Here is a 17,579-nt window from a genome sequence, read left to right as displayed (position 1 = left end):
GGAATTGGATCCTGGCTGTTGTTTTTCGGATCGAGACACCACAAACGTTGGGTTTGATGCTGGAGCAAATGGTGGAGGAGAAGACAAGCGGGTTGGTGACTATGGTGGTAAAGAAGTGTAGGGGGTTTGAGTGTTTGTCTTGCATATGTATCTTATACGAGGGAAGGCCCCCGGCGTCGATGGCAGCTATTTACAAATTGACATTTGAAATATCAATCTCAAGTAGTACCTTTTCCTTGAAATACAGCATCCTCGGCTCTAGTAGATTTAGTCTCTTGTACATTCAAGAGTGGTGGGTGAATAAAGTAGAGTACTAATCATTCTACCAATTGAACTCCTGTCGTTCCCCGTTAGTTTAATATATAATAAGAACTGTCTGGGAGGCTCACCTCTGTATGCAGAGTTATTGACGGCCTACTATCATATTTCTCCTCACCTAAAGTTTGTCGCAGAGTGTCGAGCATTTCGGCTGGTCCGCAGGCAGCGATGCCCACGCGATCATCGTCACTGCAACGGTCGATGCAATCAGCAAGATAGGCCGAGATATTTAGTCTGCCTTTCTTGATCTCTAAATAACTAGTTGTAGCAAGGTCAGTTCCATGTATGGGAGCTTTCTCCACGTCGACGTTGACGGTCTTCTCAAGATCTGCCATCTGCATGGCCGTTTCTGACGTATTCATCATGCTATCGTCGCGCGTGACATGAATAGTAACGTGTACGTTTGGATTTCTCTGAAGCTGATCAAGCTCCGTTTTGAACCAGCCGAGCGATTCTAAAAGATGAGTTAATTAAGCAGTCTTAGGGTTAAATACCGGTAGCAAGAGCTCACCTAAATAACCAATTGACCAAATAAAATCAATAGTTTTAGTACTATTTGATGCAGCACATGTCTTCATCACATGAAGGGCAATGGCAAAGGTAAAACTAGCACCGCTTCCACCCGAGACAAGCACGATTCGTTCAAAATCCATAAAGTTTGGTAACTGGCCATATCCAGCATCTACTGAGCATCGTAAAAGCTTTCCTGGCTCCTTTTTAGCCAGTTCGTAAAGCTTATGCGTGAATCCGTCTTGAACACGGACCAGAAACTCAGCTGGTTTGGTTGATACCATTGTGAACGGGTGGGTTTCGATGAGGCGGATCGAAGGCACCCACAAGAATGCATGAGAGCCTGGGGCGCAATGAACACTCCGGTTTAGCTTCACTCGAAGAGCACCATCTGACATGGCTGTCACGGCAGCGTGGTTTCCCGGAAGATACCAGCAGAGCTTTGCTAGCCGCAATAGTCGGTCAGAGAACCACATGGATGCGGTGAATATGATAATGGCCAACGTTGACGTTGAGATTTTGGGACGATGCATCCCAATCATGATGAGAATGAGAACGAATAGGACCACATGGATCATGTAGAAGACTGTATATCAAGTTAATTGTAAGTATTACTATCAAAGGAAAAGATTAATGTGTCACCTTCATAAGATTTCCGGACAAGCCATCCGATAGTAGATAAACCGATTATCACCATTGCCAGTCCAGCAATGGCACCAGCAAAATTCTGCATCTCTGCCATATTCCCCAGCTCCCCCGCTTCAGACCATGCGCTCAAGTACACAGTTGCATGCAGCATACTTGTAGTAATGCAGGTGTAACCGGCTGTCTTATGCAGCGGCCGTAATTTCTCGTATGACCATCCACTTAACGGGGCCAAGGGTGTATTTCTAAGAGCGAGAAAAACAAGAAGTACAAAATTTGCAACCGAGATCCTATTGTTTAATGTCCATGTTAGTAATAAAACACATTGACAACCGGGTGTATATACCAGCCAAGTCGTTTTGCTACCTGTAGGTCAAGTTAGGACTGCAGTCTGTACTCTTGACTTGGAGACACGAACATAATTTAGGGTATGCAAGTCGACATTTGTCAAGATCAGCGTTAGATTGATCATCCAATATACAAAATATAACAAGAAGCGATCAATTCCCAAACCCAAGACGGTACTAGGGAAAACCCGTCGGATTACGCTTTCTAATATCACTATTAGGGCTCAGCAAAACGGGGAATTCGATCAACATACCGTGGCAGTCGAAAGAGAAGACGGCGTACTCGACCAGGTTTCCTCGGGCCAAGCTTGATGCATACAACATTCACCCAGTGCACAATAATGAAAATAACCATGATTGCCCCCACAGCAATGGCGAAATATTTATTGCTCCATGCATTCTGAGACTGCCGGAGTTGTTTTGAACTCATATCTGCCTAAATAGACGGTTTTGTCACCGATAGCAGGGAAATTGTGAAGCAATTTTTGCATCTTTTATTCCACACACAGAAGGTACTGATTGATAATAATTCTTAATCTAATCTTGATCCCGATTCTCGGCGTATGTCCTAAAGAAGCAAATGTGCACGAACTAAAGTTTCTAGGGTAGTATTTCGCTCATCGTTTGATAGGGCAAGAAGCAATCTTGGCGAGCGAAATTCTCCTGCTGGTGGAGACTACGGCTCTAGTGATCAGATAAAAGGCACACGGAGGGGGTAAAAATGAGATGATCTGCCCCTCTCCACCGGTGAGAAACACGAGATATTCGCTCCATAGTGACGAGTTAGCCATGGTTACAGCCTGTTGATCCGTGGGGATTTGCTTAGTGAGGTAATGGTTCTGCTCATTTGCGAGACAATCGAAAAAAATTGCTCATTTCTTCGCTTATACAAGACGTGTGGCTGACGAGGGCTAGGACGCACAACAATTTCAGGTGATGATCTGATAAGATTTTCAAATGCCGAGGATGTGGGTCAATACAGCACCGACCAATGCTTGCATACATGGCATATTTGTATTCATAAACTTGAATCCATTCTCAATAAATAAGAATAATACATAAAAACGTCATTAACAAAAGAGAAGAGGAGTCAGATATCCAATCGAAACACACACAACCACTTAAAAGAATACAAAAAAGGGGGTATCAGAATCAGATTTAATGGATACAAAACAGAAAGAACCAATGTGCAAAGATAATAAATAAAAAAAGAGATGTCAAAACACTAAGCCAATCTTGAGGTGTTCCTGATAGTCCAGTCCAGGCCAGTCGGGTATTATTTGAAGTATAACATATCCTGTGTGTTCATACAACCACCCGAAAACTAATCCAGAACTCCAAAAAGGTACAGGTGCATAAAATCAAGACAACCACCTTATTCTAGGTAACGAGCGAATTATATAATAAAAAAGAAAGAGTCAAAAAAATTGCTGTCACTGTTTATGACCGAGATAGTGGGCTCTCGAGCCTTGGCTTGAATGCCAAGCTTTTGCGTCGGGCTGCCTCGAGTTTCGCGCGAAGACTCGAGCTTATCTTGTTGTCTTTCGACTCGCTGCCAGGAGCCGAAGGAAATAGTCCCTGGTTGATCTGCTTAGGCGGGCAGGTTTGCTGGACAAGACGCGATGGCTGGGACAGGAAGTAAGGCGTTGCGGGTGACATAGCCGAGAAATCGAACTTGAATTCATATGTGCCGTCGGAATTATCTGGAGTTGGGGTTTTGGGTGGTCCATTGGAAATCCTGCTAAGGAAGGACTCCCCGGCACTTGGGGGTGTGTTGGGGCTCATGCGTCGGAAATTCTCCATCGTGCCCTCCCATTCTGGTGAATTGCGAGAGTAGCGGTTGCTGGAAGTCGAGGACATTAACGAACCGTTGACATTTGCCAAAGCTCGGGGCTGCATGCTTTTCCTGCGCTTCGCTCCGCCACGAGGGATGATGGTGCTGTCAACATTGTAACAAGACTCGTCAAGCCACTTGTTCTCTCGTTCACAACTGTAACATCGTTAGCATAAATCTAGGGTTGCTAAGGGAAGGATATTGCCTACTCAAGAACCCAGCCAACCCCGACACATTTCACAAGGTCGCCTGCCTGGCGAACCTTCTCCATGGTGCGAACCCCGCCGTCCTTATAAACGACATGGGTGATTCCGACCTTGCTGTTATTAATTGGCTCTACTCCATCAACAGGGGATTGACTGGCTCGTGGGTTCCACGACCAAGACTTGACGCATTTTGCACCCATCTGCGTGAGAAGCTCAACGAAGATGCCGCTAGCATCCTCGCCCTCGGTGGTGTGAACATCGACGAAAACAACAGCGCCACGCAAGACCTGTTCTTCAGCCTTTGAGACTGGGCCGGGGGTTTTCTTAGGGCTAACCACAGTCGAAGTCGGGTAAGTTGCGACAAGCTTTGGTTCATCCTCACCGTCAAACTCAAGTTCGGCCAAGGGTTTCCGTGGGGAAGAAGGATGAAGACGCCCCTTAGGAACCAGTTTCACACGGTGCGGCGATGCTCTTATCGGGAGATCTATATCAATTGACTTGGCCCTGGCCCGTTTGCGAGGAAACTTAATTGGCGAGATTTCTCCTTCTGGCCTGAGAGGCACCTTTGAAACGGTGTGAACGGTACGGTGTGGATCACGGTTAACCCTGACTGGGGTGATTGACATTGGAAGAGGTTGGACCGGAATCTCTTTATCCGATGCAGCCTTGCGTGAGTCGTCATTTTCATACTCCTGTTGGGTGTGAGAAACGGTTTCGGTTGCTTGGTCTGGCTCCTGCTCCTTCGGCTCTGATTGTCTTTCAACTGTGTCTGTCTCATCATCATCCATGCGAGTGGAGTTTGCCAACGAATGCTTGGCAGCTAAAGAGTGCCGCATTGTTTGAATCTGGCTGTATCTGTTCTTTGATGACTTCATTCTTAGTTGATTTGGTATGACCGGAGAAAATATACTACTTTGAGGGCGGTCTCCATGTTGCTTATTTTTCTCTGGGCTACTGGCCTTCCATTGACTCAACTGCGCAGCGAGAGGACTGAAAGGAAGCGTTTCAGATGCGGACGGCGTTTGAGGGAGAATACTCTCGCGATATGAGAAAATAGATCGACGCTTTATCGGACTCGGGTCATATTCAGAGGTTGAATCATCACGATTGTCCCGATAAGAGAACATCAATGGGTGTATCTGCGAAGGATTCGCTGGTGGTGATGGTGCTGCTGGAGGTACGAAATCAGAGATGTTACGCGTCGTCTCAACGGATGCAACCTCATCGATTTCATCAGGTCTGAAGGCTGGGATGGAATTTGTAGACATGTTGTGCGACATTGCGGGTGATTCGGGTACTTTGATTTCGGAAACGGACTGGTCCTCGTCTTCGTACTCACCATACATCACAGCATCCTCGGCACGGTCATTCGTGACTGAGCTAGTGGCAGATTTCTCCAGAGATTCATTCGCGAGATGATTGGTTTCTAATTCTGAAGCGGTGATTGGTGCTTCATGTAATTTATGTTCGTCAAGCTCAACTTGTTCAGTCTCTTCGGATACTTCAACTTCAGTCTCATGCTCAGCCTCCTGTTCATCGGAGTCTGGGTTCGGCTGGATCACTGCGTCGGCGTCGTCTTCCATTTCATCGCAGTCTTGCTGGTGACCAACCTGTTGATCAATATGGCCACCCTCCACAGGGTCAATGTGACCGGAGATGCCTGACCCTTCATTGTTTTCAATATCTTCATGCTCAACATCCATGACAACATCATCAGCATCCATTTCATCGTCCACTGGTGTTTCATTGGACTCCTCGGTAGTTTCTGATTTTGATTCTGTTGTCTCAATACTCGCTTGCTCGCGTGAATCCTGGCCATCTGCATAATCAGCAACAGCAATGTCTTGTTGATCATTCAAGGTAGTAGCAGGCTGCTCAACGAAGACATCATCATAATTATCGGCACATAAAGTCAGCTTAGTATCCATGCTAATTTCATCGTCACTAAACTCTTCAACTTCCCTGTTCGATTTGGTGGCTTCGTAGTCGTTGGATGCATTACCATCCATGTCGACATCTTCATTGGGTGTTGAAGACTTTCCGACCTTTTGAAAAACGAATGGCGACTGAATTCTTTTCGCGGGACTTTGAAGCAAGGAGAGCTTAGCATTGAAAGGCGTAGATAAGCCCTTTTCTGGAGAGCCGAGAAATGACACTCCCAGATTAGGTCCCTTCTTCGGTGAGAGCTTCAATGGGGACAACCTTGTTGGGGTGGATGCCTCGAGTTGGGCTGTACTCGGAGCTTGAAACTGCGTATTGAAGAGATGACCCCGTCGTGGGGTGTGGCTGATTGATTCCTTGGATGGTGATGGTGGTCGACGTGCAGGGCTGCCTAAGAAGGCGGCGTCTCGAATGGCCGAAGGTGGTTGAACTCCTGGAAGCGAATTCTCGTCATTCTCCACCCTAGACGCAGTTCTGGAAGGAGTCGCAGTTGCACCGGTGAAGTTGATTCTCTTCACCGGAGAGCTCAGGCCTGTGTGTTGCACCTGGTTCTTAATGGGGGATTGCACCACCAAAGAATAGACTGTCTTCTCACCCGCAAGCTCGTCATCATCTCCAGAGCTCGCAGACGAAGACTTTGTAAGTTGCGTTGCTTTCTTCGGCGAGAGAGGTTTTGCTGCAGACTGAGACTTTGGAGGACGGCCCCGGCCTGTCGTGCCAGCGGTCTTACGAAGTGGCTTAGCTTTCAGACCACTGCCACTCTGAGCCTTCCCAGCGGCCGCTGCCTTTCTAGCGCCGTTGGCTGGCTGCTGTTCCTCGGCCGAAGCTTCATTTTCAGATCCAGAAAGGTCTGCAAATGTAACCTTTTTCCTTATCGCCGGCCCGCCTGTTGGACGGGCCTTTGCGAAACTCGAAGTTGTAGAAGCGGTCGCAACATAAATCTTCTTTTCCACTTCTGGCTTTGCAGCAGCCGGTCGACCCCTTGTTTTCCTCGTCGTAGTTGTTGCTGGTTCTGCTACAGGCTCGACGCTTTTAACTGCCTTTGGCCGTCCTCGAGTGGCTTTAGTCGTCGTCGCCGTAGCACCAGCCGACTTCGTTTTCTCCGCCTTGGTGGCGGCTGCTTTCGTCTTTGGCCGGCCGGCCTTTTTCCTTGTCACCTCGAGCTGCGCCAACTCATCATCATCGTCCTCAATCTCCTCATCATCGCTCTGCTCTTGATCACTGTGCATAGCAGTCGGCGTGGCTGCTCTCACAGGACGCGCCGCCCTCACTTTCGCCGCCGCAGCCGGTAGCCTGCTCGTGGAAGAATCAAATCGGATTTCATCATCCGTCGAGCTATCCTCAAAGACATCCTTCTTGGATACAGCTGCCTTCTTCTGCTTTATATTGCTGCCGGCCGCAGTCCCCGTCTTGCCAGGTTTCCGTCCCCGTTTCGCGGGTTCTGCGGTTTTCGTCGTTTCTTCGGATTGTGGTGTGCGGCCTCGTCCTCTAGTTGCTCGGGCTGGAGGAGGCTCGGTTGAGGCCACGCCAGGGATGACCGCTGCGCGTGCCATGATGTTGAAGTTGGGTTATCAAGCTGGAAATATTTGTCACATTCGACTGTATGATAGCTAGTAAAAGGTTTATTTCGTAGCTAGCCTAGTTAAGTCCGAAAGCGGCCTCACGCCGCTGGTTGGTTTCAGTTTTCGAAGTGACGCAAAACGAATATAAATGTCGATTGTCGTGTTTGATTCCAGATGTAATTAGTTGTCGTACATATGTAATGGTTGATGGAACTTACTCTCAGCTGTCGGGCCTTGGCGTGTTGCCATAACAATTCCGGAGTAGCGTTTATTATCGCGTCGTCACCGGGGTAACCGATCACGTGATGAACAGGTGTTCGCGCTAGTGTTTTGTAAAATTACCAACCTAGCGTGTCATTGTAAAATCTGACATGACAAGGTCTTGTCAGATAAAATCTAACAATTTTACGCAAATTCCACAGTGAATTCCAAGTAAAACTTAAGAAACGATATTATTAGCTAAAAACTAAATCTAATCAATAATATTATATTATTATTAGTTACTATACAACTCTATAAAAATATCTTAATTTATATATATCAAATATATATATTTATCAATTCATTTATTATTTTTAAATAAATTATTCTCTAACATTCTAAATTTTTTTAAAAAATAATAAATTAATATATAAGATTCTTCACTTCTAATATTAATATTAATTTATTAAGAAAATCCTTTAATTCATATATTTCTAAAAAAAAAATAGAATATTTAATATCTATAGATTTCTTTTACTATCTTACTAATCTAAATTTATTAAAAAAAGATTAAATACTGTTTTTATACTCATTATAATAGCTTTATTAAATATTTATTATATTAAAAAAAGTACTTTATTAATTATTATAAATTCAAATAATCACTTTTTAATAAATTTTAAACTTAAATATCTTAATAATCTACTTCTTAAATAACATTATCAAACATAGTATTAAAAAATAAAAAACCATATAAAAAAGTTAATAAATTACTTAGTATAACAATTTTTACTAAAATAAGACCTTTCTTAATATTTAAAACTAAAAAAATAAGATAATTTATAAATATATTAAACTTTGATTATTATATCTCTAAAATCAACAAAATTATTGAATTTATTTTACTAAATTACTACTCTACAGTATAGAAATAGATTGATTAAAAGCTTACTAAATCTCAATATCTTAATATTATAATCAATAAGAGTAAAAATAATAGAAAACACTATATTATAAATATCTTAATATTAGACTCAAAGCGCTTATATTTTATTGCTTTATATAATATAAAGAATAAAGCTATAATAATAAAGAATTTAATAGATTAAATTATTTAAAAAATAAATATTTATTCTTTTTAAAAATATATTACTAATTTTTATTAATTTAAATAGCTTTATAATCTTATTAATAATGATTTTTTATAAATTAATTTAATTATAACTGATATTTACAATATAATATACTCTTTATAAATAATTTTAACTTTAAAAAGTAATACTAAGAATATCTTTTTATTAAAATATAATTTATATAGATTATAATTTCTAATAAAAAATATTCTTATATTATCCATTATTAATTAAATCTTCAAAAATATTCAAATAATTATAAATCATTTCAATACTACATCACTATAGTTTACAATTTTATATCAAATCTAATTATAGAAATATAAACAAGAATATATTTTATTAAATTTAATAATTATTTATTAAAGCATTCAATATTACATATTATTAAGCTTTAAAAATAATAAAAAGCATTTATTTAGTATATATAAAATAATCATTACAAAGATAAAATAAAAACAATTCTATACTCTATAAATTTTTAAGATAAGATCAGTCAATTATTTTAAATTTTAAAGCTAATTTATAAATATATAATTTCTTCTAAATTAATAACATTATATATTAGTCTTATTTTCTTAAAATAATTCTAAATTATAAATCATCTTAATAGCTTCAAAAAGACAATATTATTTAGTAATAAGATAAGTGATTATATAGAATTAAAATAATATAATTAAATATATTATTAAATATAAAATTTATATTGAATAGTACACTATTTAAATCTTTTTATAAAAGATAAAAAAATAATATCTTATTTATAAGAAAAAGTTCTTTATATTATACAGCACTATTACTTTAAAAATCTTTATTAAATAATATTATAATTTATTCAATATCAAATTAGTATAAATAAATTTTTTTAAACTAATTATTAATAATATAAATCTAATCTAAAAATATTTTAAAAGATATAAATAAATTAAGAATAATCTTATTCTTTTAAATTTTAATAAATTTATATAAAAATCAATCAATTAACTTTTCTCTAAGTTAGTTAACTTTACTTTATATATTTTTTATATAACTATTATCTTTATATCTTCAAAACACATTTTTTTAGCTTAAAATCAACAATTAACACTATCTAGAAATTATATAAATATAAATAATACTAATATAATTATATTTATCTATTTAAATATATAGTTACTAAAAGAAATATTAAAAAATAAAAAAGAAACTATATAATTAACTAAAAAAGATAAACTTCTCACTACTTAGAGTAAAATATTTTAAATTTTAAATAATTCAAATAAATTTATCAACTCACTAGAAGAAGCCTTACTAATCCTAACTATATAATCTATTAATATAGCGCTACAATGCTATATCTAGAGATTAAATCATTTAAAAATATAATAAAAATAAATCAATATCTATTTTTTCATTAAATTTAGCGCATTTTCAGCATTTATATATAGAATAGACGAGTTTAAAGTTATTTTATAGAGAATTTAAAAATTTTTATACTTTCTCAAAAATACTTCTTACCTCTAGTAATTTATTAATAAAATAGGATCTACATCAGATCCCCAAAAATTTGTCAAACCTGACAAAAAATCTTGTCATGTCAGAAGTGGGTCCTGACAATACCACTCCCTAGTTCGCGCCACATCTTGAAATTTGCTGATCATCATTTGTTGTTTAATTCGGGATTATTACTTATTACTTACTTATTACCTGTTCGAGTTATGTTGTATATTTCTTCATTCAAAACTGCATATCTAGTGTAACATGTGGTCGTCGCATCGTTAGATAGTAGTAGATAGGTACAGTTTGCATACATCGAACTCCAGAACTATACAAAACATCACCACACCAAAATCGCATCTGTCGTGGCAATTAATCATGCCATCTAGAGTGACAAAAATATCGCTGCGACACTCAGCGTCAACACCAGCGACGCGCTTGGTTGCGATGACAATAGTCCGGCATTCACAGTTGTCGAATTAAAGCTCGGCGCGTAGGCCACAGGGGTGGTGCTGTTTCTCGTACCGTCCCAGCAGTATGTCTTGAAGCAGCTATTGCACACATCGGGGACAGTGGTGTTAGTCCGCTCGAAAGAGCGGCTGAGCATCGCACAGCCAACGCATGTAGACCAGTTCTTATCGCGAGTGGAGTTGGCCATGGTCACCATGTCGTACGAATTGAGGATCATGTTGTCGCGATCAGATGTGTTGTATTGAAGGTCGAAGGTGGACTTATTAGAGTCCATGATGTAGGGGTAGTTGGGCAGATAGACGACAAGAGGCGTGGGATGGGTGGTATTGGAGCTGTTGCATCCAAAGAATGTAGGACGGGTATTGAGGCCGAGGTTAACAAAGGTGTTCTGGTCTGGGACGGCGGGGAAAGAAGTGCCATTGGCAATGCCGGAAGTGTTTAGGCTGCGCTCGTAGGTGTTAACCAGACTGGTTCCGTTCGGCCAGTGATTGTCAGTGTCAGCCGATGCATCTACAGCAAAGATGACGTCGACGTTACGCTCCGGTTGGATGAGAGGATAGAGCGGGATGTTCTGCAAGTCGAGGCCTCCATCAACGACGTTAAGGTTTTTATCATTGGCGAAAATACCGTCGTTGGCAGTGTAATTATAGAATGGATTGATGTAGCTCGCAATATCCTCATCATTCTTGCCGAGGTCTTTTGCCAGACCCGTAAGGAGGCCGGCGGCAACGCTGGGCAGGCTGGAAATGTTGTACTCGGTGAGGAACTCGTTGAACAAGGAGGACGAGGTGCCAAATGTGAAACCCGCGTTATCAAAGCCGCGAACACAGCTCACACCCTGAGGAATGACTCCTCCATTGAACCGCGAACCCAAATACTGCAAGGGCGCAAACGCATAAACAGTTGGATCCCACGATCCGAATTCCCACGGGCTGAATTCAAGGATCGTCGAATTGCTGCCTATAATTGTTTCGCCTGGATTGCGAAGATCGGCAACCACCAGTGGCATCGGGGTGTTACCCTTGACAAAATTAGGGTCTAGAGCAAGTGAAGACCAGGTGTAACTGGGACCACCATCAGTCGCGTTGATGAACTGGAAGGACAGCATCCGCGCCCTGTAGACGTCTGTCAGCATTTATGAAACAATGTAAGCGATGGTCATGATACGTACCAGATATCAGTGATGGTAATGTTATAGCCCGCTTTTGACTTGGCATGGACTTGATCAGCAATGGTATTGTAATACGACAGAGTACTCATCCCCTTTGGTCCCTCGACGATCGATTGATCCAGTTGCCATGCTTGACCAGTAGTGTCAGCCTGCAAAGCGTCAATGGTAGTAAAGTTGTTGACGAATATCGATGCCATCAGCCAACTACCACCACTCAGACCAGCAATATACGTCGCACTCTGCAACAATCCGCCCAGCTGGCCGCTGGAGGTGCTGTTGGACGTGCGGCTATCGAACGCTTTCACGGCACCGGCACCCGTCAGCATGGCGCGATAACCACCACCGGAGACAGCAATGGCGATATTGGGAAGATCGGTAGCACTCCCCGAGACCTTATTGATGTAGCCTGCGGCATCGAAGTTGCTAATGTTGACATGCCCGAAGAAATCTTTCATGGCTTGCACGGTATTGTTGCGACGGAGCGGCAGCCATGAGCTCTCGTTGGCAGACAGCTTGGCGGCACTGCGAATGGTCGGTCGGTTTTCAGGGCAAGTGACGTTCTCAGGAGCGTAGCCATCTGGGGCATTGGGATATGCTCGCGGGACGACGGCGTCTGGGTGCGCGGATGAAGCTATTGTGCCTAGGCAGAATTAGCGGTGGGAAGAGAAAGACTGGCGCGTGCACAGAATCATACCCGACAACAAGCCCGCGACAAGGACGATTGAGCTGAGAGAATGCATCTTGGAGGAGTGCCAGATGCTGGTTGAGCAAAGGAAGAAGTGACTTGCACTCGTGCTTGTGCTCAGAAGACAGACAGACAGAGCCGAGTCGGAGTCACCAAGGCACAAAGAGGACTGACTCAGCGAGTTGGACGGGCTTTATGGAAGGAGCAGGGTCGCTGCAGTGTTGTTCAGCTGTCTATCTAGCAATAAGCATAGACATGGACACAATAACAAGGAGAACGCCCATGCAACGCCATTGGGGTGGCTGCAATGCACTCTTATTTCCTAAAGGGAGAACGCCAAGGACAGCAAGGCCAGCGGAGCGTGACGCCAGTGGGCCTGTGGGCCATTCCGAGCATCCCGCACGCAACCGCCTTGTGCTCTCGCTTCCCTCGCGGTGGGATTATCATATTACTGCCATATACTGTACCATCCTATGCGGTTAGACGGAGTCCTCGATACGGCCATCTTGGTACAGTAACTGCACTGCACAGCTGAATCAACTCAGCGCCACAACCACTAACCACGATTCGCTAACCCCGCTGCCCCGAGCCTGCCCAATCGGAAGGACCCGGTCTGGAGACCGGAAATTGGAAATTGGAAGTTAGCAACTATTCCTAGCACCCGCATACCCCGTACACTTAGACCATATACGGTGTCCGAGGGCTAGTGTCGAATGGATTTCTCAAGGTGGACGATGGAGCTGAAGTCGAAGCTTCGCCGATGTGTGTCAGTCAGCACGCTAGGCTCCAACATTCTTTTTCCTCGTGTCCTAGACTAGACGCCTTGGCCTATCACGCATCTTACCTGCAGGATAGCCTCTAAGAACTGTTACATGGCTCCGACCACGAACAGACCAGTGAGGCTGTTACTCCGCCCCTGGCCAGGACAGGCCGGATCCTTGTGGCTTGTGCCGCCCTATTTCGAGTCATTGCCGCCTTACTAGATACAGCGCTTTTCTGGAAGCACGTGGAAGTGTTCATCATTTCATTACACGTGACTGTATACTGCCTCAAACATCAATCTCCAAGACGATAGCTCAAACCTCATCCAAGCTGATCCAGCATTCTTCATACGACATCTCCAGGAAACTGCCTCCCTTGAGCTGCCCAACACTGCTAAAGTCCCATTTCCGGATCACTGCACTCGCCGCACTCGCAACCATCAGGAGGGCCAAGTCTTTACCCACGCACTGTCGAGAGCCTTTGCTGAAAGCAACAAACCGGTCTTCAAGCTCTTGTTGTTCCTCTGCGTTACTCGTTCCGAGCCATCGCTGAGGCTTCCACTCTTCTGCATCTTCTCCCCAGATTGTGCGCGAGCGGCCGAGCACAAATGTGTTGGCAGAGACCATTGTCCCGGCAGGAAGCGCTGTGGGTAAATTTGGTATCGCAGTTTCTGCGCCGGGTCTAATTGTCCGGGGGAACGCGGTTGGGAAGGGGGCATCGAGCCGGAGAGTTTCTTTGATGACCGCAAACAAGGTCGGAAACGACGAGGATGAAGGTAACCCTTCTCCCCCAGCTTCAATCTCTGCATGAATTTTGGCCTGCCATGGTTTCCCAGCACCGAGACCGAGCCTGTATATAAGTGCTGTGAGAGCTGCAGCGGTGCTTCCAGTTCCCGCAAGAACCAGGTTGAATGTGTCGCTCCATAATTCTGGGGGCGCCATCTTTCGACTATCTTCCGATGGAAGGTCAACCCAGTGCTTGAGAATGCTATTCTGCTGCGACTTTGAGATCAGCTCTCGTTGGCTGAAAATCAATTTGGCACTCATTGACGCCACTGCTGGGACAGCTGTTGCTTTGGCTGTTTGACCCATCCCTTCCATGCGGCCGACCAATGCCATGATAGGCCGAGTAGACATGAGCCGGCCGATGGCAGGTACCAAAGACGCAGCCCAGGCCATCTTTGTTACTTTTTTAATCGCTTCCGGGAATCCAGCCGTCGCTGGCATATCGGTTAATGGTTCAGGACAGACTACAGGGCCATAGATAATCTCGAGTGCGGCATCAATTGTATAACGATGGAGGGTTCGCGCTATATTGATTGGCTGCCTCTCGTCTCCTTCACTAGTAGACTGCAGATTCAACTCCTCCACCCGAGTGAGTAACACTGCAGCATGCTTGTGTACCACATCCGCATATCCGGCAACTTTCGCATGCGTTAGGGCTGGTGTAACAACTTTCTTCCTTCTCTCGCGATGCTGACTCGTAGTCTGCGCCGTAAACAAACTCGAAGTTCCCTTACTCCCACGACCGAAATTGTAAAAATCATCTTTCTCGATGTGGTGATTGAAGCCGTAGATAGCTTCAAAGTCGGCCAGATTGGAGAATGACAGCCAATTCGGGCCCACGCGAACAATCCGACCGTAGCGTCGATGCAATTCAAGTTCGCGAAGATGGTGATCGCCGGAGAGAAAAGTAGCTAATCGCCTGCAATTAAACTAACATTAGTTCAGGCCATTATAAAAGCTACAGTGCAAGTTTTTCTTTCATACCAGAAATTGGTCACTCGAGCCAGCCATGGACCGGGATACGCGGCCAGCGGATGGAGATGGCACTGGTAGAGGATGTGCGCGAACAAGGCGCCGAAGACGAGCGTAAGCGCGACGATGAGGGCCAGCATGATGATTTAGATTGCAGGCATTCTCGTCCTAGGGCAACTAATTATGACTATATAAGAAGCGCCGCAAGCCGAACGAGCGCCTGCACTCTTCTCTTATCTGGTCAAAATAAGAAAATCATTAATGGTGGAAAACTCGAGAATCTGAGTAAGAAATTTGTAAACATCGGACGATACTGCTCAATGTTGCCATAGCATACAAAATACTCCAGACATACGCCGATACGAGCTGGACTACTACTCGATGATCGACGCCAAGCGGGGTTGGGCGATCCTCGTCGGAGTATATTATGATCCCGACCTCGCTTCTCAGCTTGGTGGTTATAATTATAGAATAGTTTCATTATTTTAAAGAGTAGCAGCGAAAATAGCTTCCTGTCTGGTCATACTGTCTCCTGGTTTATGTTCGTTCTTTCAACATTGAATATTTAATGTTTGATCTAATAGAGTCTGAGTGTTCAGTTTCTCGATACCGAAATGTCGGGTGATCAGCCCTTGATGCAAAAATAGCCTGTGTCTAGCCCTTGTCCAGTTGATCTTCTCGGCCTAGGTCAAAATCTAACCGAGATTCCTCTATCAGGCGTTACGGCAAAGATGGCGCTTGAGGTGCGGGGTGCAAGAAGACGAAAGATGACATTTTAAATATAGATGCTGGTAGTTATTGTGCATGGAAACGATGCAATTTCGGGTTATAAATTAAATCCGATTGTTATTTAGGCATTTATGCAGCTATACTTCACACTTCCGTCGACAAAGCCCCGAATTTACAGGTACTATATAGATCTAATAGAGAGAAATGCTTATGGGTACTAGTCAAATTAGTTTCGAGCAAATGCGCTGTTCATGTAATGAATAATATAAGATGCACGCAAATTTCAGATAGCTATAAAGGAATCACAGCTTTGTCTTCCCCGGAAGAATATCCTTCAATTCCCTCGACTCTCCTAGCCTCCAGCTCACATCTCCACCCCAATTCTCCTTCTCTTCTTTTGCATTAGATTCCTTCCACCGCCATCTAGCAATAGCCTGCTTCTTATCCGGTGCCTCAAGCAACACCCTCACCCAGTCACCTACAATCGGGAACATCTTAAACCCGTGTCCCGAGTCCCCAGAAAGCAACACAACAGACGATGCAGTATTCGGCACATAATCAATAATAAAGTCCGAGTCTTTTGTATCTGCAAACCAACACAGAGACTTCCGCACAAGCGGTCTATTCGCCAACTTCGGCAGCGTGTGCGCAAGCAGTCGACGCACTCGGAGTTCATCCTCATGCGGCATGAATGCACTAGTCTCTAGAGATTCAGGAGCGTGCGATACCCCTGTTTTTGTGTCAGTGTTGATATACCCACCTCCCATAGGACACAACTTCAGCAGGTTTGTCTTCGGATCAGGCTCGAAAAAGAACCCTAGATCCCGGGCGTATGTGACAGGAATACCTCGCAACGCCGATGTCTCCTCGTCCGTGAGATGTACATGTGCAATAGACCAAGACTTTGCGACGACCTGACTTCCTACTTCAGGGACCAGCTTGGCGGCTGCAGCACCTGCAGCCACTATAACCAGCTCAGCAGCGTGGAATTTACCGCTCTTCGTCCTAACCCCGGTACACTTTCCGTCCTTATACACGATACGTGAAATTGTTCCATGTTCACCAAGGAAAAATCTTACGCCAGAAGCTTGTGTTTCCCTGTGTACGGCAGCTAGTGCGTTTGCTGAATGCGCATACCCATCAAACCGATTCATGTATCCTTTCCACCCCGGTACCTGGCCATTACACTGCCAGAACAATTGACGAATATCATGTTTTCCGTTCAATGGCACGACATGCGGTTTGAGATAAGGGTGGTTATTAGAAGCATCTTGAAATCTCTTCAATGTGTCTTTTGCTTTATCCGGCGCATTTCCGGAGACGCAATGCAGGAAACCGGTTTGGTGAAAATGCGGGGCAAAGAGTGGTGTTTTCCAAGCTTGAACTGCTTCCTATAGCATTTATTAGCAAAATATTGGAAGTTCTGTGGGAATGAGAACAAACAATGGCTAAATCGGTGTAAAACTGATCCTCGTATTCAGCGCGAACGATTTTATTAAGATCATTGGCGGCCGAGTAGACTGGGGGGATTTGATCATCCTTTTCAAAAACGGTGATGTTGCTATATCCGCTCCGGACGAGATGAAGGGCCGTGGAGAGGCCGAATGCGCCGGCTCCAATAATTATGATAGGGGTGTTTTTGGAGACCATGGTGGGTTGAATTTGGAATTAACGTTGAAAATGTTGACATACACTATAGACGGGCAATGGTATGCACATTTATCTAGAATAAAATCGCCCGGGAGCCTTGCCGGTAGCGATTCTGGAGTTGTGCACATGATAACAAGTCATGCAATAACATCGGAAGGTCAACCGATGAGGGGATAATGAG

General features: G+C 43.7%; 5 protein-coding genes across 5 annotated transcripts; all 5 read right to left on the bottom strand.

Moving 5' to 3' along the window:
• Positions 1–322: 322 nt before the first annotated feature.
• On the bottom strand, positions 323–2,250 carry BGW36DRAFT_395357 (ferric reductase NAD binding domain-containing protein; the record flags this gene model as incomplete). The annotated part of the gene is made up of 7 exons (XM_046218033.1): positions 323–337; positions 390–772; positions 830–1,414; positions 1,471–1,763; positions 1,820–1,839; positions 1,892–1,997; positions 2,075–2,250. The coding sequence occupies 7 exons, from the start codon at positions 2,248–2,250 to the stop codon at positions 323–325; spliced, it is 1,578 nt and encodes a 525-aa protein (XP_046073925.1).
• A 530-nt stretch (positions 2,251–2,780) lies between these two features.
• Positions 2,781–7,570, bottom strand: BGW36DRAFT_373663 (uncharacterized protein). The gene is made up of 2 exons (XM_046215602.1): positions 3,864–7,570; positions 2,781–3,810 (listed from the first exon to the last, which is right to left on the bottom strand). Exons 1-2 carry the CDS (start codon positions 7,352–7,354, stop codon positions 3,261–3,263), a joined length of 4,041 nt encoding a protein of 1,346 aa, XP_046073924.1. The 5' UTR covers positions 7,355–7,570; the 3' UTR covers positions 2,781–3,260.
• Positions 7,571–10,497: 2,927 nt separating this feature from the next.
• Positions 10,498–12,681, bottom strand: BGW36DRAFT_125003 (lysophospholipase Plb1). Its single transcript, XM_046209317.1, has 3 exons — positions 12,510–12,681; positions 11,816–12,455; positions 10,498–11,759 (listed from the first exon to the last, which is right to left on the bottom strand). Exons 1-3 carry the CDS (start codon positions 12,553–12,555, stop codon positions 10,559–10,561), a joined length of 1,887 nt encoding a protein of 628 aa, XP_046073923.1. The 5' UTR covers positions 12,556–12,681; the 3' UTR covers positions 10,498–10,558.
• Positions 12,682–13,576: 895 nt separating this feature from the next.
• On the bottom strand, positions 13,577–15,159 carry BGW36DRAFT_356880 (cytochrome P450; the record flags this gene model as incomplete). The annotated part of the gene is made up of 2 exons (XM_046213821.1): positions 13,577–14,966; positions 15,032–15,159. 2 exons carry the CDS (start codon positions 15,157–15,159, stop codon positions 13,577–13,579), a joined length of 1,518 nt encoding a protein of 505 aa, XP_046073922.1.
• Positions 15,160–15,959: 800 nt separating this feature from the next.
• On the bottom strand, positions 15,960–17,506 carry BGW36DRAFT_373659 (FAD dependent oxidoreductase). The gene is made up of 2 exons (XM_046215601.1): positions 17,192–17,506; positions 15,960–17,139 (listed from the first exon to the last, which is right to left on the bottom strand). Exons 1-2 carry the CDS (start codon positions 17,396–17,398, stop codon positions 16,051–16,053), a joined length of 1,296 nt encoding a protein of 431 aa, XP_046073921.1. The 5' UTR covers positions 17,399–17,506; the 3' UTR covers positions 15,960–16,050.
• Between the last annotated feature and the right edge of the window lie 73 nt (positions 17,507–17,579).

The sequence above is a fragment of the Talaromyces proteolyticus genome, assembly GCF_021365285.1.
Source record: "Talaromyces proteolyticus strain PMI_201 chromosome Unknown BGW36scaffold_4, whole genome shotgun sequence".
NCBI lineage: Eukaryota > Fungi > Ascomycota > Eurotiomycetes > Eurotiales > Trichocomaceae > Talaromyces > Talaromyces proteolyticus.
The sequence above is the reverse complement of the archived record's forward strand: the minus strand, read 5'-3'. Positions and strand labels throughout refer to the sequence as shown.

Bases quoted from the DNA above. Each gene is read 5' to 3' on its own strand.
- BGW36DRAFT_373659 (XM_046215601.1), bottom strand. From the start codon at position 17,398: ATGGTCTCCAAAAACACCCCTATCATAATTATTGGAGCCGGCGCATTC. The intron at 17,140-17,191 runs GTTTGTTCTCAT...TAAATGCTATAG, and splicing joins TTTACACCGATTTAGCCATT to GAAGCAGTTCAAGCTTGGAA.
- BGW36DRAFT_125003 (XM_046209317.1), bottom strand. From the start codon at position 12,555: ATGCATTCTCTCAGCTCAATCGTCCTTGTCGCGGGCTTGTTGTCGG. The intron at 12,456-12,509 runs GTATGATTCTGT...AATTCTGCCTAG, and splicing joins TGTCGCGGGCTTGTTGTCGG to GCACAATAGCTTCATCCGCG. The intron at 11,760-11,815 runs GTACGTATCATG...AGACGTCTACAG, and splicing joins ATTACCATCACTGATATCTG to GGCGCGGATGCTGTCCTTCC.
- BGW36DRAFT_373663 (XM_046215602.1), bottom strand. From the start codon at position 7,354: ATGGCACGCGCAGCGGTCATCCCTGGCGTGGCCTCAACCGAGCCTCCT. The intron at 3,811-3,863 runs GTAGGCAATATC...ACGATGTTACAG, and splicing joins GGGGTTGGCTGGGTTCTTGA to TTGTGAACGAGAGAACAAGT.